The sequence below is a fragment of the Oncorhynchus clarkii genome, chromosome 1, assembly GCF_045791955.1.
Source record: "Oncorhynchus clarkii lewisi isolate Uvic-CL-2024 chromosome 1, UVic_Ocla_1.0, whole genome shotgun sequence".
Lineage (NCBI taxonomy): Eukaryota > Metazoa > Chordata > Actinopteri > Salmoniformes > Salmonidae > Oncorhynchus > Oncorhynchus clarkii.
Window position 1 is genome coordinate 77,924,287 of NC_092147.1, and position 24,652 is coordinate 77,948,938.

At 50.9% G+C, this 24,652-nt stretch overlaps 1 protein-coding gene across 1 annotated transcript in view; it reads right to left on the bottom strand.

Annotated features, from left to right (window-relative positions):
- Positions 1–3,560: 3,560 nt before the first annotated feature.
- LOC139412810 (zinc transporter 6-like) overlaps positions 3,561–24,652 on the bottom strand; it is a 75,227-nt gene continuing 54,135 nt past the window's right edge. Inside the window, exons 11-15 of the mRNA XM_071159540.1 lie at positions 21,748–21,867; positions 19,962–20,064; positions 19,638–19,685; positions 18,241–18,309; positions 3,561–5,026 (exon numbers count right to left, since the gene is read on the bottom strand). Coding sequence (XP_071015641.1) covers positions 4,478–5,026; positions 18,241–18,309; positions 19,638–19,685; positions 19,962–20,064; positions 21,748–21,867 — 889 coding nt within the window. The 3' untranslated portion in view covers positions 3,561–4,477. The remainder of the gene's footprint in view (positions 5,027–18,240; positions 18,310–19,637; positions 19,686–19,961; positions 20,065–21,747; positions 21,868–24,652) is intronic.

Below are 24,652 nucleotides of genomic sequence, written 5' to 3' on the forward strand. Positions count from 1 at the left end.
ATTTCCAGCAAAGGGAAGGGGTCTGAATACTGTATGTTGAGAGAAGCTGTAAATATACACCCTATAGACCTCAAACTCATCTCTGGATCTTGAAGCCAGTTTCACTGCGTTTTTCATTGTTCCCCTCTAATCAGGGACTGATTTAGACCTGGGACACCAGGTGGGTGTAATTATCAGGTAGAACAGAAAACCAGCAGTCTCCAGACCTCGTAGGGTAAGAGTTGAATACCCCTGCCCTATAGCCTTCACACAGATAACGTGCTTCTGATGGATGGCTGAGCATCAAGTGTCAGGCATTTAGAGTGAAATGAATGTAGCTTTAGGAATACACTTTAGACAGGTGCAAATAATGCATTGAAAACAGCCTCTCAGTCAGCAGCTTTCCAAGCAGCACTGCTGATATCATTTCTATGCCACCAATGTATGAGACATTCCAGTCATTTTGGGGGGATGAAACAAATGAGAAATTACAGTTTGAGTAAGTAGTTATAACAGTGGTGCTGTAATGATTCTATAATCATATAAGGGGTCAGGGATGAGCAACTCCAGCCCTCGGGGGCCTTATTGGTGTCACACTTTAGCCCCAGCCAACACACGACTCCAATAATCAACTAATCATGTTTTTCAGTTTACAATTAGTTTAAATCAGCGTTGTTTATTAGGGATGGAGAAAAGGTGTGAAAACACTCCGGCCCCACGGACTGGAGTTGCCCATTCCTGCCCCAAGGGATCTAGTTTTTTTTAAACTACTGAAACGTGAGATAACTAGACAACTTCTGTCTGAAATGTTCTATTATGCTAATCTTTGGGACCCCTATGGCATGCATACTTGACTTAATTTGTTTTACATCTCCTTTCAACTCAGCAAATTGGTGCATTTGATAACAGATTATGCCTTAATGTCGTGTCATGGTTTCTCAAGGTCCAGATAGAACATTGTGAATTAAATGTCTACCAAAGGAATACTTTCTCGAAGGCTTTTAAATAAAACATTAAAAATAATATTAGTATAGGCCTCCTTGCCTATATGTCGACTTTGATGTTTTGTCAGAAAACAAGATATTTTACAATTGAGACTTCTGGCCCTGTGGCGAATGGAATTTACTATGGATGTCTTACCTTTCACAAAGAAACCTTTGGGTTTAGCCTAATGACACAAAGTTGAATAGCCCGAATGTGCCTACAGCTTCTTCACGTTCACTATAGAATATAGACTCAGAGAAGTCTTTCTTTACCATTGGTAATTTATCTGTGCAATGGAGTACCACAGTATAAATCATAATACCCATAACACCTATTGATCAAACAAGGAACTGGTTCCAATTGTTTTCCAAAAATTCATTTTTCCCATAGGGGATTTTAGAAACACTTTAAAAAAAGAGGTCTGTTTTGTATAGACTTACCCTGGCTGGACGTTTTGATAACCGTGGAAATCTCTGAAGGACAAGATGACTTTTAGAAATATATTCGCCTGTCCTTACGCCCCCAAAATGTAACGCTAATTAGCTGCTAAAATGGTTGTCATAAAGAACTACAAATGCCATGGTGACACATTGGTGCGACAGGAAACAAGCTCTAAAGAGAGCATGTTTAAAACATGAGAAAATGAACAAGAAAAGAACCTTCTGATGTTGCCCATCCATGAGCCTATAATTTGGGCTAACTGATATTAGTCATATATTAATAAGTACATACAGTGCCTTGCGAAAGTATTCGGCCCCCTTGAACTTTGCGACCTTTTGCCACATTTCAGGCTTCAAACATAAAGATATAAAACTGTATTTTTTTGTGAAGAATCAACAAGTGGGACACCATCATGAAGTGGAACGACATTTATTGGATATTTCAAACTTTTTTAACAAATCAAAAACTGAAAAATTGGGCGTGCAAAATTATTCAGCCCCTTTACTTTCAGTGCAGCAAACTCTCTCCAGAAGTTCAGTGAGGATCTCTGAATGATCCAATGTTGACCTAAATGACTAATGATGATAAATACAATCCACCTGTGTGTAATCAAGTCTCCGTATAAATGCACCTGCACTGTGATAGTCTCAGAGGTCCGTTAAAAGCGCAGAGAGCATCATGAAGAACAAGGAACACACCAGGCAGGTCCGAGATACTGTTGTGAAGAAGTTTAAAGCCGGATTTGGATACAAAAAGATTTCCCAAGCTTTAAACATCCCAAGGAGCACTGTGCAAGCAATAATATTGAAATGGAAGGAGTATCAGACCACTGCAAATCTACCAAGACCTGGCCGTCCCTCTAAACTTTCAGCTCATACAAGGAGAAGACTGATCAGAGATGCAGCCAAGAGGCCCATGATCACTCTGGATGAACTGCAGAGATCTACAGCTGAGGTGGGAGACTCTGTCCATAGGACAACAATCAGTCGTATATTGCACAAATCTGGCCTTTATGGAAGAGTGGCAAGAAGAAAGCCATTTCTTAAAGTGTAATTTAAAGTTTGCCACAAGCCACCTGGGAGACACACCAAACATGTGGAAGAAGGTGCTCTGGTCAGATGAAACCAAATTTGAACTTTTGGCAACAATGCAAAACGTTATGTTTGGCGTAAAAGCAACACAGCTGAACACACCATCCCCACTGTCAAACATGGTGGTGGCAGCATCATGGTTTGGGCCTGCTTTTCTTCAGCAGGGACAGGGAAGATGGTTAAAATTGATGGGAAGATGGATGGAGCCAAATACAGGACCATTCTGGAAGAAAACCTGATGGAGTCTGCAAAAGACCTGAGACTGGGACGGAGATTTGTCTTCCAACAAGACAATGATCCAAAACATAAAGCAAAATCTACAATGGAATGGTTCAAAAATAAACATATCCAGATGTTAGAATGGCCAAGTCAAAGTCCAGACCTGAATCCAATCGAGAATCTGTGGAAAGAACTGAAAACTGCTGTTCAAATGTTCTCCATCCAACCTCACTGAGCTCGAGCTGTTTTGCAAGGAGGAATGGGAAAAAATGTCAGTCTCTCGATGTGCAAAACTGATAGAGACATACCCCAAGCGACTTACAGCTGTAATCGCAGCAAAAGGTGGCGCTACAAAGTATTAACTTAAGGGGGCTGAATAATTTTGCACGCCCAATTTTTCAGTTTGAAATATCCAATAAATGTCGTTCCACTTCATGATTGTGTCCCACTTGTTGTTGATTCTTCACAAAAAAATACAGTTTTATATCTTTATGTTTGAAGCCTGAAATGTGGCAAAAGGTCGCAAAGTTCAAGGGGGCCGAATACTTTCGCAAGGCACTGTATAAGTACATAGGGAACATGTTCCAGTTTTAGACTGAATATCATATTTCCCTACATGCCCTTGTATAGCCCCTATTTTTTGGTTATTGTGATGTGCTTAAAAAAAAAAAAAGAGTTAAATACCAGACTGTTTCACGCTGCGCTATCCATGCAGTAAGCTGCCGGCTTCGCAAGGCTAATTTTATTTAGCCAAACGCAAAATGAAAATGTACAAATGTTCCAAACACACATTGTATGAAAGACTGTAAACATGAAATTAAAACAAAACTCAAAAATAATAACAAATTCAAGAGGAATGTGTTTATTACATGCCAGACAATCATCTCCTATATGCTTCAATTTTATTTATGATACTCTTCACCATTCACCCTCAACATCTCAACAGGTAGCCCATGGAAAGTGTTTTTTAATCAACGTCTTAAAGCTTCGATTGGAATATTATGTTGGAACATTAAAGTAGGCCTACCTGCATTTAAAAAAATGCAGACAGCTGACAATTCTCATCCCACTGAGTCACCAAACTCATTGGAGTCTTTCAACGGACATAGACATGACCTGGAAAGTTCAAGTATGTGACAAACAATAGGGCAATTACAGTGATTTTACATGAGTTTGCATTTAATTTATTGTAGACTATACTGAACTGGAAAATGATACAGTACGTATTTGTTTCTATAAAATAGTAGAAGGTATAATACATACATCACAATGAGGTTAGCATCAGGAATCATTATAGTGTATCAAAGTGATGCTTCTAATACAGAAGATAATGGGGCAAAACATGAGTATGTATTGCCCCATTATGTATTTTCCCTTCATTAGGTCACTTTTTCTACCTAAAAATATCACTCCCATCTTGTGATGGCCATCAACCAAGGGAATAACAGTTACTGAATTAAATACTGAAGTCCTAAGAGCACGAAAGTGAATTCATGGTTTAACGCACACATTTATGGTACATAAGCAATAGAGCTCTTCCACAATTCTCAAACAGAAGAACTTTTCATTTGAACTGGTGTACAAAGAAAGAACACAGGCCTACAGTTCATTTCCAACTCATTAGCTTTTTGAAGAATAATACAAAAAATATACAAAGATAGAAAATCAACCTATGGTCAGAATGGATGTCCTGGTTCCATCAAAAATAAATACCATAATATTTTCTCTCTAATATCCCACTTCTATACCTCATGTTCTAAACATCAGGGTCTGTACTGGCTGTACTGTGATGGGACAGGGATGCTTCCAAATCGCTGTGGCGCTGCACTTCTGAAACCTTGTGACGAAGGCATCCCTGCACCCATTCCCAGGTTCATCCCTATCCCCATCCCCGGCCGGGCTAGGTCCTGGTTGAGCATGCTGGTGTAGGGGGAGGCTCCGTAGCTGAGGCCCATGCCGTAAGGCCTTTGAGGCTGGGTGTTGGGGAGCACCACAGGGCGGACATGCCTCCCAGGGGTGTTGAAGGAGAACTCTGGCGGCGGGCTGCTGGGTTTAAACGGGGTGGAGGTGAGACGATTAATGTCCTCCGAGGGTTTGGGGGGAGGGGGGACGAAGCTAGACAGGCCCCCGTAGTCAGAGGGTCTGAGTGTGCCGGCTGGGAGCGCCTCGGCCACGAGGGAAGGCCGGATCCAGTCATCCTTAAAAATCTGAACCGTCAGCGTGGACACGAGGGTGAAGAGGCGGTTGGTCACATGGGCCAGCACCATCTGCTCGTTGGCATCCCGGCGTATTCTGACGTGGACGGAGCCAGCCTGTACACAAATCCGGTGGAGGAGACAAGGAGTTAAAGAGACAGTCTTTGTTTACTCTACGTCCTTCCTCCCTATCCCTCCCTCTAGTTCTCTACCTCCCTCCATTCCCTCTATCCCTCCCTCCAGTTCTCTACCTCCCTCCATTCCCTCTATCCCTCCCTCCAGTTCGCTCACTCTATCCCTCCCTCTAGTTCTCTATCCCCCTCCATTCCATCTATCCCTCCCTCCAGTTCGCTCACTCTATCCCTCCCTCCAGTATGCTCTATCCCCCCATCCAGTTCGCTCTATCCCTCCCTCCAGTTCGCTCTATCCCCCCATCCAGTTTGCTCTATCCCTCCCTCCAGTTCCCTCTATCCCTCCCTCCAGTTCCCTCTATCCCTCCCTCCAGTTCCCTCTATCCCTCCCTCCAGTTCCCTCTATCCCTCCCTCCAGTTCCCTCTATCCCTCCCTCCAGTTCCCTCTATCCCTCCCTCCAGTTCGCACCCTCCAGTTCGCTCTATCCCTCCCTCCAGTTCGCCCTATCCCTCTAGTTCGCTCCCTCGCTCCAGTTCGCTCTATCCCTCTCTTTAGTTCGCTCTATCCCTCCCTCCAGTTCGCTCTCTGCCTCCCTCCCTCCAGTTCGCACTCTGCCTCTCTCCCTCCAGTTCGCACTCTGCCTCCCTCCCTCCAGTTCGCACTCTGCCTCCCTCCCTCCTGTTCGCACTCTGCCTCCCTCCCTCCTGTTCGCACTCTGCCTCCCTCCCTCCTGTTCGCACTCTGCCTCCCTCCCTCCTGTTCGCACTCTGCCTCCCTCCCTCCTGTTCGCACTCTGCCTCCCTCCCTCCTGTTCGCACTCTGCCTCCCTCCCTCCTGTTCGCACTCTGCCTCCCTCCCTCCTGTTCGCACTCTGCCTCCCTCCCTCCTGTTCGCACTCTGCCTCCCTCCCTCCTGTTCGCACTCCGCCTCCCTCCCTCCTGTTCGCACTCCGCCTCCCTCCCTCCTGTTCGCACTCCGCCTCCCTCCCTCCTGTTCGCACTCTGCCTCCCTCCCTCCTGTTCGCACTCTGCCTCCCTCCCTCCTGTTCGCACTCTGCCTCCCTCCCTCCTGTTCGCACTCTGCCTCCCTCCCTCCTGTTCGCACTCTGCCTCCCTCCATCCAGTTCGCACTCTGCCTCCCTCCATCCAGTTCGCACTCTGCCTCCCTCCAGTTCGCACTCTGCCTCCCTCCCTCCAGTTCGGCAACTTGCTCGCTCCCTCCCTCCAGTTCTCTGCCTCCCTCCCTTCCTCCCTCCAGTTCTTTGCCTCCCTCCCTCCCTCGTTTTGCCTCCCTCCCTCCCTCCAGGTCTCTGCCTCCCTCCCTCCCTCCCTCCAGGCCTCTGCCTCCCTCCCTCCCTCCAGGCCTCTGCCTCCCTCCCTCCCTCCCTCCAGGCCTCTGCCTCCCTCCCTCCAGGCCTCTGCCTCCCTCCCTCCAGTTCGCCATCTTGCTCGCTCGCTACCTCACTCCAGTTCACAATCTTGCTTACTCCCTCCAGTTCGCCATCTCGCTCGTTCCCTCCCTCCAGTTCGTTCCCTCCCTCCCAACAGTTCTCTACCTCCCGCCCTCCCTCCCACCAAATCTCTCCCTCCCTCCAGTTCACCCCAGTTCCCTCCCTCCCTCCAGTTCACCCCCTCCGTCCAGTTCACACCTCGCACTAGTTCGCTCCCTCCCTCCCACAAGATCTCTCGCTCCCTCCAGTTCTCTAGCTCCCCCCTCCCACAAGTTCTCTCTCCCTCCCCAGCTCACTCTTTCCGTCCCACCCTCCCTCCCACAAGTTCTCTCTCTCCCTCCCTCCAGCTCACTCTTTCCCTCCCACCAGTTCTTTCCCTCCCTCCCTCCAGTTTGCTCTATCCCTCCATCCAGTTCACTCTATCCCTCCGTCCAGTTCTCTCCCTCCCTTCCTCCCTCCAGCTCACTCTTTCCATCCATCCCACCCTCCCTCCCACCAGTTCTTTCCCTCCAACCAGTTAGCTACATTCCTCCCTCCCACCAGTTTGCAACATTCCTCCCTCCCACCAGTTCGCTACATCCCTCCCTCCCACCAGTTTGCTCCCTCCCTCCAGTTCTGACTGCCTCCAGTTCTCTGCCTCGCTCCCTCACTCCCTCTCTCCAGGTCCCTCCCTCTCGCCCAGTTCCCTCCCTCCAGTTCTATCCATCCCTCCCTCCTACCAGTTCTTTGCCTCCCTCCAGATCTCTGCCTTCCACAAGTTGACTCGCTCCCTCCCTCCCTTCCTTCAGCACACTCTTTCCATCCCTCCCTCCCTCCCACCAGTTCGCTACATCCCTCCCTCCCACCAGTTTGCTCACTCCCTCCAGTTCTCTGCCTCCCTACAGTTCTCTGCTTCACTCCCTCCCACCAGTTCTCTGCTTCACTCCCTCCCACCAGTTCTCTGCCTTGCTCCCTCCTTCCCTCCAGTTCTCTGCCTCCCTCCCTCCAGTTCTCTGCATCCCTCCCTCTCTCTCTCTCTCCAGTTCGCTCCATCCCTCCCACCCAGGTCCCTCCCGCCCTCTCTCCAGTTCCCTTCAGTTCCCTCTCTCTACAAGATCTCGCTCCCCTCTCCAGTTCACTCCCTCCCTCCCTCACCCCAGTTCCCTCCCTCCCTCACCCCAGTTCCTTCCTTCCCTCCCTCTCTCCCTCCCTCCAGTATGCTTCCTCCCACAAGTTCTCGCTCCATCCGTTCAGTTCTCTGCCTCGCTCCCTCCCTCCCTCCCTTCAGTTCTCTCGCTCACTCCCTCCAGTTCTCTCGCTCCCTCCCTCCAGTTCTCTGCCTCGCTCCCTCCATCCTTCCTCCAGTACCCTCCCTCCCTCCAGTTCTCTGCCTCGCTACATTGCTCCAGTTTGCCCCCCACCTCCAGTTCGCTCCATCCCTCCCGCTAAGGTCCCTCCCTCCCTCTAGTTGTCTCCCTCCTGCTCCCTCTAGTTCCCTCCCTCCCTCCCTCTAGTTCTTTCCCTCTACTTCCCTCCCCCCTCATCCCTCTCCCCCCTCCCTTACCTCTAGTTGTCTCCCTCCCGCGCCCCTAATAGTTGTCTCTCTCCAGTTCCCTCTCTCCCTCCCTCCAGTTTGCTTCCTTCCACAAGTTCTCGCTCCCTCCCCCCAGTTCTCTGCCTCGCACCCCCCCTCCCCTCCCACCAGCTCTCCCTCCCTCCCCTCAGTTCGCTCCCTTGCTCCGTCCAGTTCTCTCGCTCCCTCCCTCCAGTTTGCTGCCTCGCTCCCTCTTTCCCTCCAGTTCACTCCCTCCCTCCCGCCAACCCCTCCAGTTCCCTCTCTCCATCCCCCAAGTTCGCTGCTTCCCTCCCTACAGTTCTCTTCCTCCCTCCCTACAGTTCTCTTGCTCCCCCAGTTATTTGCCTCGCTCCCTCCATCCTTTCTCCAGTACCATCCCTCCAGTTCGCTCCATCCCTCCTGCCAAGGTCCCTCCCTCCCTCTAGTTCCCTCCCTCTCTCATCCCTCTAGTTTCCTCCCTCCCTCTAGCTGTCTCCCTCCTGCTCCCTCTAGTTCTCTACCTCCCTCCCTCCCTCCCTCCCTCCCTCTAGTTCTCTCCCTCTACTTCCCTCCCTCCCCCATCCCTCTCTTACCTCTAGTTGTCTCCCTCCCGCGCCCCTAATAGTTGTCTCCCTCCCTCCCTCCAGTTCGTTTCCTCCCACAAGTTCTCGCTCCCTCCCTCCAGTTTTCTGCCTCGCTCCCTCCTTCCCTCCAGTTCTCTGCCTCCCTCCCTCCCTCTCTCTCTCCAGTTCCCTCCCGCCCTCTCTCCCGTTCCCTCCAGTTCCCTCGCTCCTACAAGTTCTCGCTCCCCCCTCCAGTTCTCTGCCTTGCTCCCTCTAGTTCTCTAGCTCCCTCCCACAAGTTCTCTCTCTCCCTCCCCAGCTCCCTCCAGCTCACTCTTTCCATCCCACCCTCCCTCCCACCAGTTCTTTCCCTCCCACCAGTTAGCTACATTCCTCCCTCCCACCAGTTTGCTACATTCCTCCCTCCCACCAGTTTCCTCCCTCCCACCAGTTTGCTACATTCCTCCCTCCCACCAGTTTGCTACATTCCTCCCTCCCACCAGTTTGCTATATTCCTCCCTCCCACCAGTTTGCTACATTCCTCCCTCCCACCAGTTTGCTACATTCCTCCCTCCCACCAGTTTCCTCCCTCCCACCAGTTTGCTACATTCCTCCCTCCCACCAGTTTGCTACATTCCTCCCTCCCACCAGTTTGCTATATTCCTCCCTCCCACCAGTTTGCTACATTCCTCCCTCCCACCAGTTCGCTACATTCCTCCCTCCCACCAGTTCGCTACATTCCTCCCTCCCACCAGTTCGCTACATCCCTCCCTCCCACCAGTTCGCTACATCCCTCCCTCCCACCAGTTTGCTCCCTCCCTACAGTTCTCTGACTCCCTACAGTTCTCTGCCTCGCTCCCTCTCTCCAGTTCTCTGCCTCCCTCACTTCCTCTCTCCAGGTCCCTCCCTCTCGCCCAGTTCCCTCCCTCCAGTTCTATCCATCCCTCCCTCCCTCCTACCAGTTCTTTGCCTCCCTACAGATCTCTGCCTCCCACAAGTTGACTCGCTCCCTCCCTCCCTTCAGCTGACTCTTTCCATCCCTCCCTCCCTCCCTCCCTCCCTCCCACCAGTTCTCTCCCTGAATCCCACCAGTTTGCTACATCCCTCCCTCCCACCAGTTCGCTCACTCCCTCCAGTTCTCTGCCTCCCTCCAGTTCTCTGCTTCACTCCCTCCCTCCAGTTCTCTGCCTCCCTCTCTCCAGTTCCCTCCCTCGTTCTAGTTTGCTCCCTCGCTCCCACAAGTTCTCGCTCCCTTCCTCCCTCCCTCCAGTTCTCTGCCTCCCTCCCTCCAGCCATCTCTCCAGTTCACTCCATCCCTCCCACCCAGTTCCCTCCCTCTAGTTCCTTCCCTTCCCCTCCAGTCCCCCCCCTTCTCCAGTTCCCTCTCTAAAGTTCTCTCCCTTCCCCCATCCCTTCCTCCAGTTTGCTGCCTCGCTCCCTCCCTCCCTCACCCCAGTTCCCTCCATCCCTCCAGTTCTCTCCCTCCCTCCAGTTCCCTCCCTCACCCCAGTTCCCTCCCTCACCCCAGTTCCCCCCCTCCAGTTCTCATCTCCCTCCCACCAGTTATCTGCCTCGCATCCCTCCCACCAGTTCTGTCTTGCTCCCTCCTTCCCTCCAGTTCTCTGCCTCCCTCCCTCCCTCTCTCTCTCCAGTTCCCTCCCGCCCTCTCTCCCGTTCCCTCCAGTTCCCTCGCTCCTACAAGTTCTCGCTCCCCCCTCCAGTTCTCTGCCTTGCTCCCTCTAGTTCTCTCGCTCCCTCCCTCCAGTTCCCTCCCTCACCCCAGTTCCCTCCCTCCCTCACCCCAGTTCCCTCCCTCCCTCACCCCAGTTCCTTCCCTCCCTCTCTCCAGTTCCCTCCCTCACCCCAGTTCCCTCCCTCACCCCAGTTCCCTCCCTCCCTCTCTCCAGTTCCCTCGCTCCCTCTCTCCAGTTCTCTGCCTCCCTCACTTCCTCTCTCCAGGTCCCTCCCTCTCGCCCAGTTCCCTCCCTCCAGTTCTATCCATCCCTCTCTCATACCAGATTTTTGCCACCCTCCAGATCTCTGCCTCCCACAAGTTGACTCGCTCCCTCCCTACTTCCCCAGTTCTCTACCTCCCTCCCTTCAGCTGACTCTTTCCATCCCTCCCTCCCTCCCGTTCTTTCCCTCCCACCGGTTCTCTGCCTCCCTACAGTTCTCTGCTTCACTCCCTCCGTCCAGTTCTCTGCCTCCCTCTCTCCAGTTCCCTCCCTCGCTCTAGTTTGCTCCCTCGCTCCCACAAGTTCTCGCTCCCTCCCTCCCTCCAGCCATCTCTCCAGTTCACTCCATCCCTCCCACTCAGTTCCCTCCCTCTAGTTCCTTCCCTTCCCCTCCAGTCCCCCCCTCCCCAGTTCCCTCTCCATCCCTCCCTAAAGTTCTCTCCCTTCCCCCATCCCTTCCTCCAGTTCGCTGCCTCGCTCCCTCCCTCCAGTTCCCTCCCTCCCTCACCCCAGTTCCCTCCCCCCTCCAGGTCTTATCTCCCTCCCACCAGTTCTCTGCCTCGCATCCCTCCCACCAGTTCTCTGTCTTGCTCCCTCCTTCCCTCCAGTTCTCTGCCTCCCTCCCTCCAGTTATCTGCCTCCCTCCCTCCCTCTCTCTCTCCAGTTCGCTCCATCCCTCCCACCCAGTTCCCTCCCGCCCTCTCTCCAGTTCCCTCTCTCCTACAAGTTCTCGCTCCCCCTCCAGTTCTCTGCCTTGCTCCCTCTAGTTCTCTCGCTCCCCACCTCCAGTTCCCCCCCTCCCCCACCCCAGTTCCCTCCCTCCCTACCTCCCCCCAGTTCCCTCCCTCCCTCACCCCAGTTCCCTCCCTCCCTCACCCCAGTTCCCTCCCTCCCTCACCCCAGTTCCCTCCCTCACCCCAGATCCTTCCCTCACCCCAGATCCTTCCCTCCCTCTCTCCAGTTCCCTCGCTCCCTCCCTCCAGTTCTCTGCCTCGCTCCCTCCCTCCCTTCCCACCAGCTCTCCTCCCCTCCCCTCAGTTCGCTCACTCCCTCCAGTTCTCTGCCTCGCTCCCTCCATCCTTCCTCCAGTACCCTCCCTCCCTCCAGTACCCTGCCTCCAGGTCTCTGCCTCGCTCCATCCCTCCTGCCAAGGTCCCTCCCTCCCTCTAGTTGTCTCCCTCCTGCTCCCTCTAGTTCTATCCCTCCCTCCCTCCCTCCCTCTAGTTCTCTACCTCCACTTCCCTCCCTCCCTCATCCCTCTCCCCCCTTACCTCTAGTTGTCTCCCTCCCGCGCCCCCTAATAGTTGTCTCCCTCCCGCCCTCTCTCCAGTTCCCTCTCTCTCTCCCTCCCTCCAGTTCGCTTCCTCCCACAAGTTATCGCTCCCTCCCTCCAGTTCTCTGCCTCGCTCCCTCCCTCCCCTCCCACCAGTTCCCTCCCTCCCACCAGTTCCCTCCCTCCCTCCCCTCAGTTCTCTCGCTCCCACTCCAGTTTGCTGCCTCGCTCCCTCCTTCCCTCCAGTTCACTCCCTCCCTCCCTCCCGCCCCCTCTCCAGTTCGCTCCATCCCTCCCGCCTTGTTCCCTCCCTCCCACCAACCCCTCCAGTTCCCTCTCTCCATCCCTCCAGTTTGCTGCCTCGCTCCCTCCAGTTCTCTCGCTCACTCCCTCCAGTTCTCTCGCTCCCTCCCTCCAGTTCTCTCGCTCCCTCCCTCCAGTTCTCTCGCTCCCTCCCTCCAGTTCTCTGCCTCCCTCCCTCCATCCATCCTTCCTCCAGTACCCTCCCTCCCTCCCTCCAGTTCTCTGCCTCGCTCCATCCTTCCAGTTTGTCCCCCCTCCAGTTCGCTCCCTCCCTCCCTCTAGTTCCCTCCCTCTCTCATCCTTCTAGTTTCCTCCCTCCCTCTAGCTGTCTCCCTCCTGCTCCCTCTAGTTCTCTCCCTCTACTTCCCTCCCTCATCCCTCCCTCCCTTACCTCTAGTTGTCTCCCTCCCTCCCTCTACTTCTCTCTCTCTCTCTCCCTCCCTCCACTTCTCTCCCTCCCTCCCTCTCTCCACTTCTCTCCCTCCCTCCACTTCCCTCCCTCCCTCCCTCTACTTCTCTCCCTCCCTCCCTCTACTTCTCTCCCTCTCTCTCTCTCTCCCTCCCTCCACTTCCCTCCCTCTACTTCTCTCCCTCCCTCCCTCCCTCCCTCTACTTCTCTCCCTCCCTCCCTCCCTCTACTTCTCTCCCTCTCTCCCTCCCTCTACTTCTCTCCCTCTCTCCCTCCCTCCACTTCCCTCCCTCCCTCCCTCCCTCTACTTCTCTCCCTCCCTCCCTCCCTCCCTCCCTTCCTCTACTTCTCTCCCTCCCTCCCTCTCTCTCTCCCTCCCTCCACTTCCCTCCCTCCCTCCCTCTACTTCTCTCCCTCCCTCCACTTCCCTCCCTCCCTCCCTCTACTTCTCTCCCTCCCTCCCTCCCTCCCTCCCTCCCTCTACTTCTTTCCCTCCCTCCCTCTACTTCTCTCCCTCCCTCTCTCCCTCTACTTCCCTCCCATCCCTCCCTCTACTTCTCTCCCTCCCTCCCTCTACTTCTCTCCCTCTCTCCCTCCCTCCACTTCCTTCCCTCCTTCCCTCCCTCCCTCTACTTCTCTCCCTCCCTCCCTCCCTCTACTTCTCTCCCTCCCTCTCTCCCTCTACTTCCCTCCCTCCCTCCCTCTACTTCTCTCCCTCCCTCCCTCCCTCCCTCCCTCTACTTCTCTCCCTCCCTCTCTCCCTCTACTTCCCTCCCTCCCTCCCTCTACTTCTCTCCCTCCCTCCCTCCCTTCCTCTACTTCTCTCCCTCCCTCCCTCCCTCTCCCTCTCTCCACTTCCCTCCCTCCCTCCCTCTACTTCTCTCCCTCCCTCCCTCCCTCCCTCTACTTCTCTCCCTCCCTCCCTCCCTCTACTTCCCTCCCTCCCTCTACTTCTCTCCCTCCCTCCCTCTACTTCTCTACTTCTCTCCCTCTCTCTCTCTCTCCCTCCCTCCACTTCCTTCCTTCCCTCCCTCCCTCCCTCCCTCCCTCTACTTCTCTCCCTCCCTCCCTCCCTCTACTTCTCTCCCTCCCTCTCTCCCTCTACTTCCCTCCCTCCCTCCCTCCCTCTACTTCTCTCCCTCCCTCCCTCCCTTCCTCTACTTCTCTCCGTCCCTCCCTCTCTCCACTTCCCTCCCTCCCTCCCTCTACTTCTCTCCCTCCCTCTCTCCCTCTACTTCCCTCCCTCCCTCTACTTCTCTCCCTCCCTCTACTTCTCTCCCTCCCTCTCTCCCTCTACTTCCCTCCCTCCCTCCCTCTACTTCTCTCCCTCCCTCCCTCCCTTCCTCTACTTCTCTCCCTCCCTCCCTCCCTCTACTTCTCTCCCTCCCTCCCTCCCTCCCTCTACTTCTCTCCCTCCCTCTCTCCCTCTACTTCCCTCCCTCCCTCCCTCTACTTCCCTCCCTCCCTCCCTCTACTTCTCTCCCTCCCTCCCTCCCTCCCTTCCTCTACTTCTCTCCCTCCCTCCCTCCCTCTCTCCACTTCCCTCCCTCCCTCCCTCCCTCTACTTCTCTCCCTCCCTCCCTCCCTCCCTCCCTCCCTCCCTCTACTTCTCTCCCTCCCTCTCTCCCTCTACTTCCCTCCCTCCCTCCCTCTACTTCTCTCCCTCTCTCTCTCTCTCCTCCCTCCACTTCCTTCCCTCCCTCCCTCTACTTCTCTCCCTCCCTCCCTCCCTCCCTCTACTTCTCTCCCTCCCTCTCTCCCTCTACTTCCCTCCCTCCCTCCCTCTACTTCTCTCCCTCCCTCCCTCCCTTCCTCTACTTCTCTCCGTCCCTCCCTCTCTCCACTTCCCTCCCTCCCTCCCTCTACTTCTCTCCCTCCCTCTCTCCCTCTACTTCCCTCCCTCCCTCTACTTCTCTCCCTCCCTCCCTCCCTCTACTTCTCTCCCTCCCTCCCTCCCTCTACTTCTCTCCCTCCCTCTCTCCCTCTACTTCCCTCCCTCCCTCCCTCTACTTCTCTCCCTCCCTCCCTCCCTTCCTCTACTTCTCTCCGTCCCTCCCTCTCTCCCTCCCTCCACTTCCCTCCCTCCCTCCCTCTACTTCTCTCCCTCCCTCTCTCCCTCTACTTCCCTCCCTCCCTCTACTTCTCTCCCTCCCTCCCTCCCTCCCTCTACTTCTCTCCCTCCCTCCCTCTCTCTCTCCCTCCCTCCACTTCTCTCCCTCCCTCTACTTCTCTCCCTCCCTCCCTCTACTTCTCTCCCTCTCTCCCTCTACTTCTCTCCCTCTCTCTCTCCCTCCCTCCACTTCTCTCCCTCCCTCTACTTCTCTCCCTCCACTTCTCTCCCTCTCTCCCTCCCTCTCTCCCTCTACTTCTCTCCCTCCCTCCACTTCCCTCCCTCCCTCCCTCTACTTCTCTCCCTCCCTCCCTCTACTTCTCTCCCTCCCTCCCTCCCTCCCTCCACTTCTCTCCCTCCCTCCCTCCACTTCTCTCCCTCCTTCCCTCCCTCCCTCTACTTCTCTCCCTCCCTCCCTCCACTTCCCTCCCTCCCTCCCTCCACTTCCCTTCCCTCCCTCCCTCCCCTCCCTCCCTCTACTTCTCTCCCTCCCTCCCTCTACTTCTCTCCCTCCCTCCCTCTACTTCTCTCCCTCCCTCCCTCTACTTCTCTCCCTCCCTCCCTCTACTTCTCTCCCTCCCTCCCTCTACTTCTCTCCCTCCCTCCCTCTACTTCTCTCCCTCCCTCCCTCTACTTTTCTCCCTCCCTCCCTCTACTTCTCTCCCTCCCTCCCTCTACTTCTCTCCCTCCCTCCCTCTACTTCTCTCCCTCCCTCCCTCTACTTCTCTCCCTCCCTCTCTTCCTCCCTCCCTCTACTTCTCTCCCTCCCTCCCTCCACTTCTCTCCCTCCCTCCCTCCACTTCCCTCCCTCCCTCCCTCCACTTCCCTCCCTCCCTCCACTTCCCTCCCTCTACTTCTCTCCCTCCCTCCCTCTACTACCCTCCCTCCCTCCACTTCTCTCCCTCCCTCTACTTCTCTCCCTCCACTTCTCTCCCTCTCTCCCTCCCTCTCTCCCTCTACTTCTCTCCCTCCCTCTACTTCTCTCCCTCCCTCCCTCTACTTCTCTCCCTCCCTCCCTCTACTTCTCTCCCTCCCTCCCTCGCCTTCTCTCCCTCCCTCCCTCTACTTCTCTCCCTCCCTCCCTCTACTTCTCTCCCTCCCTCCCTCCACTTCTCTCCCTCCCTCCCTCCACTTCCCTCCCTCCCTCCCTCCACTTCCCTCCCTCTCTCCCTCCCTCCACTTCCCTCCCTCTACTTCTCTCCCTCCCTCCCTCTACTACCCTCCCTCCCTCTACTTCTCTCCCTCCCTCCCTCTACTTCTCTCCCTCCCTCCACTTCTCTCCCTCCCTCTACTTCTCTCCCTCCACTTCTCTCCCTCTCTCCCTCCCTCTCTCCCTCCCTCCACTTCCCTCCCTCCCTCCCTCTACTTCTCTCCCTCCCTCCCTCCCTCCCTCCACTTCTCTCCCTCCCTCCCTCCACTTCCCTCCCTCCACTTCCCTCCCTCCCTCCCTCCACTTCTCCCTCCCTCCCTCCCTCCCTCCCTCCCTCCCTCTACTTCTCTCCCTCCCTCCCTCCCTCTACTTCTCTCCCTCCCTCCCTCCCTCTACTTCTCTCCCTCCCTCCCTCCCTCTACTTCTCTCCCTCCCTCCCTCCCTCTACTTCTCTCCCTCCCTCCCTCCCTCTACTTCTCTCCCTCCCTCCCTCCCTCTACTTCTCTCCCTCCCTCCCTCCCTCTACTTCTCTCCCTCCCTCCCTCCCTCTACTTCTCTCCCTCCCTCCCTCCCTCTACTTCTCTCCCTCCCTCCCTCTACTTCTCTCCCTCCCTCCCTCTCCCTCCCTCCCTCTACTTCTCTCCCTCCCTCCCTCTACTTCTCTCCCTCCCTCCCTCCCTCTCCCTCCCTCCCTCTACTTCTCTCCCTCCCTCCCTCTACTTCTCTCCCTCCCTCCCTCCCTCCACTTCTCTCCCTCCCTCCCTCCACTTCCCTCCCTCCCTCCACTTCCCTCCCTCCCTCTCTCCCTCCCTCCACTTCCCTCCCTCTACTTCTCTCCCTCCCTCCCTCTACTACCCTCCCTCCCTCTACTTCTCTCCCTCCCTCCCTCTACTTCTCTCCCTCCCTCCCTCTACTTCTCTCCCTCCCTCCCTACCTCTACTTCCCTCCCTCCCTCCCTACCTCTACTTCCCTCCCTCCACTTCCCTCCCTCTACTTCCCTCCCTCTACTTCCCTCCCTCCCTCCCTCTACTTCTCTCCCTCCCTCCCTCCCTCTACTTCTCTCCCTCACTCTACTTCCCTCTCTCCCTCTACTTCCCTCTCTCCCTCATCCCTCTCTAGTTTCCTCCCTCCCTCCCTCCAGTTGTCTCCCTCCCTCTACTGGCAGTACCCTAGGGTATACAGTCTGGTGAGAACAGTGTGGAAACTGGGCACTGCAGCAACACCACTGGATAAACTTAGTCCACACAGCTCCCTCCCTCCCTCTAGTCATCTCGCTTCCTCCTAGTTCCCTCCTTCCATCCCTCTAGTTCCCTCAAGTTCCATCCCTCTAGTTCCATCCCTCCCGCCAGCCATCCCTCTAGATCCTCCCTCCCCCTCGAGTTCCCTCCCACTCTACTGGCAGTACCCTAGGGTATACAGTCTGGCAAGAACAGTGTGTCATCTGGGCACAGCAGCAACACTACTGGATAAACTTAGTCCACACAGCAATTAGCACAGCCAAGAAGCTGGCCTTTTTATCTATATGACAGAAGTGATGCTGTTATTGCATAATGTTACCATTATATTACGCTGCTTTTAGGCAGAGTGCAAATATGTGTTATTTCATTGAATGAGATTTAACATCGCAGCAGACCAGACAGAATCTGTATTTAATTCCCTAATTCATTCTTACATGAAGCAACATTTTTAGAGCCACAGACTGAATAATTCACATCTCAGGCGTTTCAATGAAACCAGAATGACTACATTTCTGTCTTTATGTGATATACCATCTGTCTCTATGCTATATACCATCTGTCTTTATGCGATATACCATCTGTCTTTATGCTATATACCATTTCTGTCTTTATGCTATTTACCATTTATGTCCTTATGCTATATACCCTGTATTGAAGTGTGATGTGACTTCTGTCTTTTTGTGTGACTACTCAGTCTTTACAATTGGAATTAAATAACATGGCCTCCTGGAGGCAGGAGACGAGAGGCTCTGTGCTCAGATATTTCCCCTCACCGACACAGGACTGTTTAATTAAACTGGCATCTGACCTTTGATAACCACAGCATGCTTCTTGGACACAAAGGAATACATGGGACTATGCTTGTGTAAGGCAATCTAGTACATGATCATATCACCCTAACCCTATCATTTAGAAATAAGCAATGCATTCCTGTCAGTCAAAAACAAGTTGGAGGCAGTTAAAAGTCTTAAATCAACAGAGAAATTGCAACGCATGAGAAACTTGTCCCCTTTTCATTTGAGTGAGCAAATCCTTGCCAATTGTTCGTAAACAACAAGGGGGCCACTAAACTAAATGATGAGGGTGAGTGGCGTTCTCTTTGTGTTCCTGGCATCTGGTGGGGGGAGCCGGCAGAGGAAACAGAGCGTGGTGCATAGCACTGGGAGTCTGCTGGGTACAATGAGGACAACAGTGACAAAACCATGATGACGTACCAGAGAGCCAAAGCCAACCGTCCAGAAGTGCTCGTTACGGACCTCCAGGACCCCATCCAGAGTGGAGACCTGATTGGGGAGAACGTACAGTTTTACACATGTACAGTGGGAGAGAGGCCATGAGGGCAGAGACTGACATCTTCCTATCAACCGTTGTAGGGACCAGTTGACCGTGGAACCAGCCCCAGTCAACTGGCATGGTTTGGAAAAACTATAACTAGATCTATTTAGAACATGGATGGGATCCCAATCAGGATAGGATCCCAACAATAGGATCCCAAAGGCGGTAGGGAATCATTGTAAGTTGTTGCACACTGCAAATCTAAAATATAAAACACAGAGACTAAAATTGGCTACAATGCATGTGGTACATGTAAAATGTTTTGCTGTCTTTAGGCAGTGAAACCAATAGGATGGGCTTGACCTATAGTAATAGAAAAGAGGTTAATGAGGACAACCCTCTGCAAACACATCACTGAGTGTCATTAGGAGTAAAGATGAGAAGTCCCCATTGGCTACCCACTTTGCCTTCCGCAACCATAGGGAAAACAGATTTAAAAAAAAAAGTAATTCCGTTGAGTAAAGCCTTAAAAAGGACAGTTGAAAGAATAATGAAGTGTAAACCCCGGCACTGCATGATAAAAAGCTGAGGGACGGAGCTGGAGAAATGTAACCCCTCTGAAATTCATAGACAGAGCTATAGATGCAAGCACTGACCATCCATGATATCAAAGTCATAGTTTTAACCATGTTGAGGCTACAAAGTGTTTATTTACATTTACTTTCTTTATAAACATTGGAGTAAAACAAGCGAATAATTTGGGTTCTGATTGGGTACGACAGTTGAACTAAGCTCATGAGGTTATATTCAAGAATCAAATGGGTACATATCATTCATTTATTAAAAAAAAAATTAAATGGATGAAACAGCAGATTGCTCTTTTAATGAGGAAATAACCTGTTTTCTGTAAACTGTTTGATCACTGTGTAAATATCCCTGTATTATGTAAAAAGTTTATATGTATTCCGTCTCATATGTCTTATTATTAACATGTATTTCATGTCTAGCTGTAGCATTATATGAACATTCCATTAACCTTGTTATATTGTTATAATTAGGATTACTTCACTAGGTTTGTCCTCATTTGACCTCCTATCCCGTTTCTAAGGGACAATCTTGAACTGGAAAAAAAACAAAGCATTCACCGTCCCCACACGTTTTGAAAAATACCTGAGGGATGGTGCTGGAGAAGTGTAACCACTCAGATTTGTAGACAGAGCGATATATGCAAGGACTGACCATCCTCGTGATTAAAATGACAATTTATGTTGTATTCCCACACATCTGTAAATGAAAGCAGATGTTACTCAACCCATATGAGTGTTCTAAGTCTTACCTCTCTGAGCAATTTGTCAAGCTGACCGATGACATGGGATGGAGTGGTCTAAAGAGGAGAGCACAACGCAAACAGATTTGAGTCACATCAAAACACAGCACAAAGTCCAATAAGTCAATTAGTTACTGAGTTAAGTTCCATCAAAGAACATACTCTCTTACAACAAACAGTGCGAGCCAAACATAATTTGGACTGAACATATCTCACAATCATTCCAAGAGATAAGTATTGAGTTACAGTATGGTTGTCTGATCCACGTCACGTCCTAAAGAGAATTCAACGATCCAGTCCAGTTTAGACTGTGGACCTGTTTGGATAGCCTACCTGAAGGAGCACCTTCCCGCTGTACACACTCATAGGATACATGGTGCCAAAGATCATGAGGCCGATGGCCACCGCCGAGGCCGTGTCCACAGCATTGTAATTACTGCAGTCAGAGAGTTAGAAAGTTAGGAGCACATACACTATTTGCAGTGCCTTCAGAAAGTATTTATACTCCTTAACTTATTCCACATTTTGTTGTTTCTCACCCATCTACACACAATACTACACACAATACCCCTATAATGACAAAGTGGAAACATATTTTTTGAAATTTGTTCAAATGTATTGAAAATGAAACACAGAAATATCTCATTTACACAACTATTCACACCTCTGAGTCAATACATGTTAGAATCACCTTTGGCAGTGATTACAGCTGCGAGTAAGAGCTTTGCACACCTGGATGTACAATATATGCACATTCTGTCAAATTGGTTGTTGATCATTGGTAGTCAGCCATTTTCAAGTCTTGCCATAGATTTTCAAGATGATTTAAGTCAAAACTGTAGTTAGGCCACTCAGGAACATTCAATGTTGGTAAGCAACTCCAGTATTTGGTCTTGTGTTTTAGGCTATTGTCCTGGTGAAAGGTGAATTTGTCTCCCAGTGTCTGTTAGAAAGCAGACAGAACCAGGTTTTCCTCTAGGATTTTGCCTGTGCTTAGCTCTATTCTGTTTCTTTGTTTCCTAAAAAATCCCTTGTTTTTGCAGATGACAAGCATACCCATAACATGATGCAGCCACCACTATGCTTGAAAATATGAAGAGTGGTACTCAGTGATGTGTTGGCTTTACCCCAAACATAATATAATATAATATTCAGGACATAAATGTAATTTCTTTGCCACATTTTTTACAGTTTTACTTTAGTGCCTTATTGCAAACAGGATGCATATTTTGGAATATTTTTTATTCAATACAGACTTCCTTTTCACTGTCATTTAGGTTAGTTTTGTGGAGTAACTACAATGTTGTTGATCCATCCTCAGTTCTCCCATCACAGCCATTAAACTCTGTTTTATAGTCACCTTTGGCCTCATGGTGAAATCCCTGAGAAGTGTCCTTCCTCTCTGGCAACTGAGTTAGGAAGGATGCCTGTATCTTTGTAAACCAAACTATAATTAATAACTTCAACATGCTCGAAGGGATATTCAATGTCTGCTTTTTGATTTTTTTGAACCCATCTACCAATAGGTGGTCTTTTTTGAGAGGCATTGGAAAACCTCCCTGGTTGTTGTGGTGGAATCGGTGTTTGAAATTCACTGATTGACTGAGCGACCTTACAGTTAATTGAATACAGAGATGAGGTAGTCATAAATTGTTAAACACTTAAACACAGAGTGAGTCCATGCAACTTATTGTGACTTGTTAAGCACATTTTTACTCCTGAACTTATTTACAGTAGACTTGCCATAAAGTGGTTGACTCAAGACATTTCAGCTTTTCATTTTGATTTAATTTGTAAACATTTTTAAAAACACTGACATTAAGGGGTATTGTGTATAGGCCAGTGACACAAAATTTCAATCCATTTTAAAATTGAAGCTGTAGTAACATGACAAAATGTGGAAAAAATCCAGGGGTGTGAATACTTTCTGAAGGCACTGCATGTCAGGAGTTTTCATGGAGGTTGATAACAGGAGGTCACACACACAGCAGGCTGACAAAGGCTTTGTGAGAACACATTATTCAGAGTACACATTCTTCGTCATACCCAGTCTCGATTTATAACTTCCCCCGAATCCACTAACTAATGTCATTACACTGTGTCGGAGGGGTGGACTTACTTGATCTCTATGAGCATGTAGGTGATGCTGAGTGAGAGAGCTCCGGCCACGTTGATTAAGACAAATGGATTCATTCGAGGCAGGAGGACACTGCTGAGGCCAGGGATAATCCCACACAAACTGAAAACATACAAAATAAGATTACTATACAAAGCCAGTCAACCCTTCAGTTTTGCTCCAAATGCATAAAAAGTGTCTAAACTGGTTAGAGTTACTTTGACAACACATATTACTAAAGGGTAACTGAAGAAATCACACAAACATTCCAGGACAGGGAGCACCTGTAATATACATATCCATCTTAAAAGTGAAAACATTAATATTGCTGAGACTAAGTGATTGTAATCTTCCAAAAATGTGTTATATACATCCAGCACTCACATCCAGCACTCACATTTATCCAGTGTGACATCCAGCACTCACATTTATCCAGTGTGACATCCAGCACTCACATTTATCCAGTGTGACATCCAGCACTCACATTTATCCAGTGTGACATCCAGTACTCACATTTAGCCCAGTTTTCTATTTGAAGTGATGTACACAGGTTTTGGCAAAGCATTTTTTTTTAAATAAATCCTGATTAGTTAAATACTGAGAAGATACATTTTTTATATATATTCTTGGGACTCGTCTATGTACTATTTTACAGACAGGTGGCTGCATTCGTTCTGTGTTTTTGGATCAGATATGACATTTTCTGTTTGGAATGTGCTGCACTGTGTTCATAAATTACCAATTTCTGATCTAATTCAAATGTTTTGCTTTCATAATGCCATTGTCATATAAATGGGCATTAAACATTCATGTGTGTTGCTTTTCAGCATGCGACTGAAAGAAATACATTGCTCTCATTTCCCAATAAAAAACAACAACAAATCCCTATAGTGAATGGAACCCCCTCTTACAGCTGTTTTGAGATGAGACAGTGGTTTACAGATCAGTCATGTGTGTTTATTCAGAAATGTTAATTCAGTGCATTAGGAGGTGTAGCCTGTCGGAGTAGGCGTGATTATATGATAGGAAGTGACGGCCTGCTCAGACAGAGGGGTGCTGTGTCTGAGACCATACAGCATACTCATCAGCATCAGTAGAGGGAAACGAGTTAATTCACATTTGGCCAGCGCGACGCCGAGCACTCCCATTTGGCCAGCGCGACGCCGAGCACTCCTATTTGGCCAGCGCGACGCCGAGCACTCCCATTTGGCCAGCGCGACGCCGAGCACTCCCATTTGGCCAGTGCGACGCCGAGCACTCCCACTTGGCCAGTGCGACGCCGAGCACTCCCATTTGGCCAGTGCGACGCCGAGCACTCCCATTTGGCCAGTGCGACGCCAAGCACTCCCATTTGGCCTGCGCGACGTCGAGAACTCCCATTTGGCCAGTGCGACGCCGAGCACTCCCATTTGGCCTGCGCGACGTCGAGAACTCCCATTTGGCCAGCGTGACGTAGGAGCACTCCCATTTATCCCAGTTTTCTATTTGAAGCGATGTACACAGATTTTGGCATATCATTATTTGGAATAGATCATGATTAGATAAAAATACTGAGAAGATGAATTCTATATACTGTGTTTAAACTGCATCACTGTCCAACGTCAACCTCATAGAAGACATGCAAGGATACTAGTCCTCTGATGTCTAACAAGGACACAATAGGCATACTTTTTTAAAGAAAAAGCATTAACATAAAGAAGCTTGACCTCCGGTCACTCAATTTGAAGCCAACATTTTTTTTGGGGGGGGTGGGGGGGGGGTTATGGGTGAGCGGGAAGCAGGATTTACAATCCCAATAATCTCTTTATCTCCCCGCTGCAATTATATAATTTGAGTATTTGGGAAACGGTCGTGTGATTCCCTGGCCGCCTGTCTGCACAGTCTGTGCGGACGGCACTGCCTAGAGAGAGAATAGGAAGGAAAGAGAGAGAGAGTAGGAGGGAGACAGAAGGAGAGAGAACACTGTGTGGATAGAGGGAGCTTTGTTCCAGAGTTTGTTTAATCCTACCCACTGGAGACAGAAATTGTGGGATTATGGTGAGACAAACAAACACTTGATATGATGTATGTTGACTATAAATACAGACTAAACGGAGTTGCACAAATAATAGTACACCATGGACTAGCTCCAAGGGTTATATAATGTCTACCCACCAAACACCAGAAAGGCTAGTGTGGTCCACAGACATACATGACAAAATTATGGCAGATAATAAAACGATGAGTAAAAGTCATCCGGGAAATCATGTTCACTGTGCCTTCTACTCAGATCAATCAGAACTTTACTCTGTTGTATATAATAGATGCTGTTTCCCTAGGTAATCTGAAGTGGGTGGGATTCAGATGAGGCTGGTGGGAGGAGCTATAAGAGGACAGTCTCATTGTAAATGGCTGGAATGGGTGATTGATTCCATTCCAGCCACTATAATGAGCCCATCCTCCTATAGCTCCTCCATCAGCCTCCGCTGGTAGGATTGTATGTATATTTCTCTATTCAGGAGGGAATGTGTCAGAAAGCAACTTCATCATATTTGGGGTTTTATAAATCGATTGAGACTTCAGTCATGGCCAACTGCACAGTCACAGAATCAATCTTACTTAGGCCTAGTTGTGTTTCATAGAGTGCTACTGGTCTATTCTATGGGATCATGTATGTTTGTAAACATTCTCAGGTTATTATAGCCATGAGGGACCGCCTGCATAAGAAAAGCTAAATATAGCCGGACTTGCAATAAGGTAGCGGCTTGTTTCGCCTGACCTTAAGCAGCTCATTCACATATCCCATTAGAAGGTTGGGGGAGGGGGGTGTTCTTTTTCAAATGAGTCCTCCTACTCTAAACATGACTCAGCCTTTTGTGATTTTCCACTTCCTGAGTGGGCAGGTTCCATACCGGGGCACCAGCAGAGA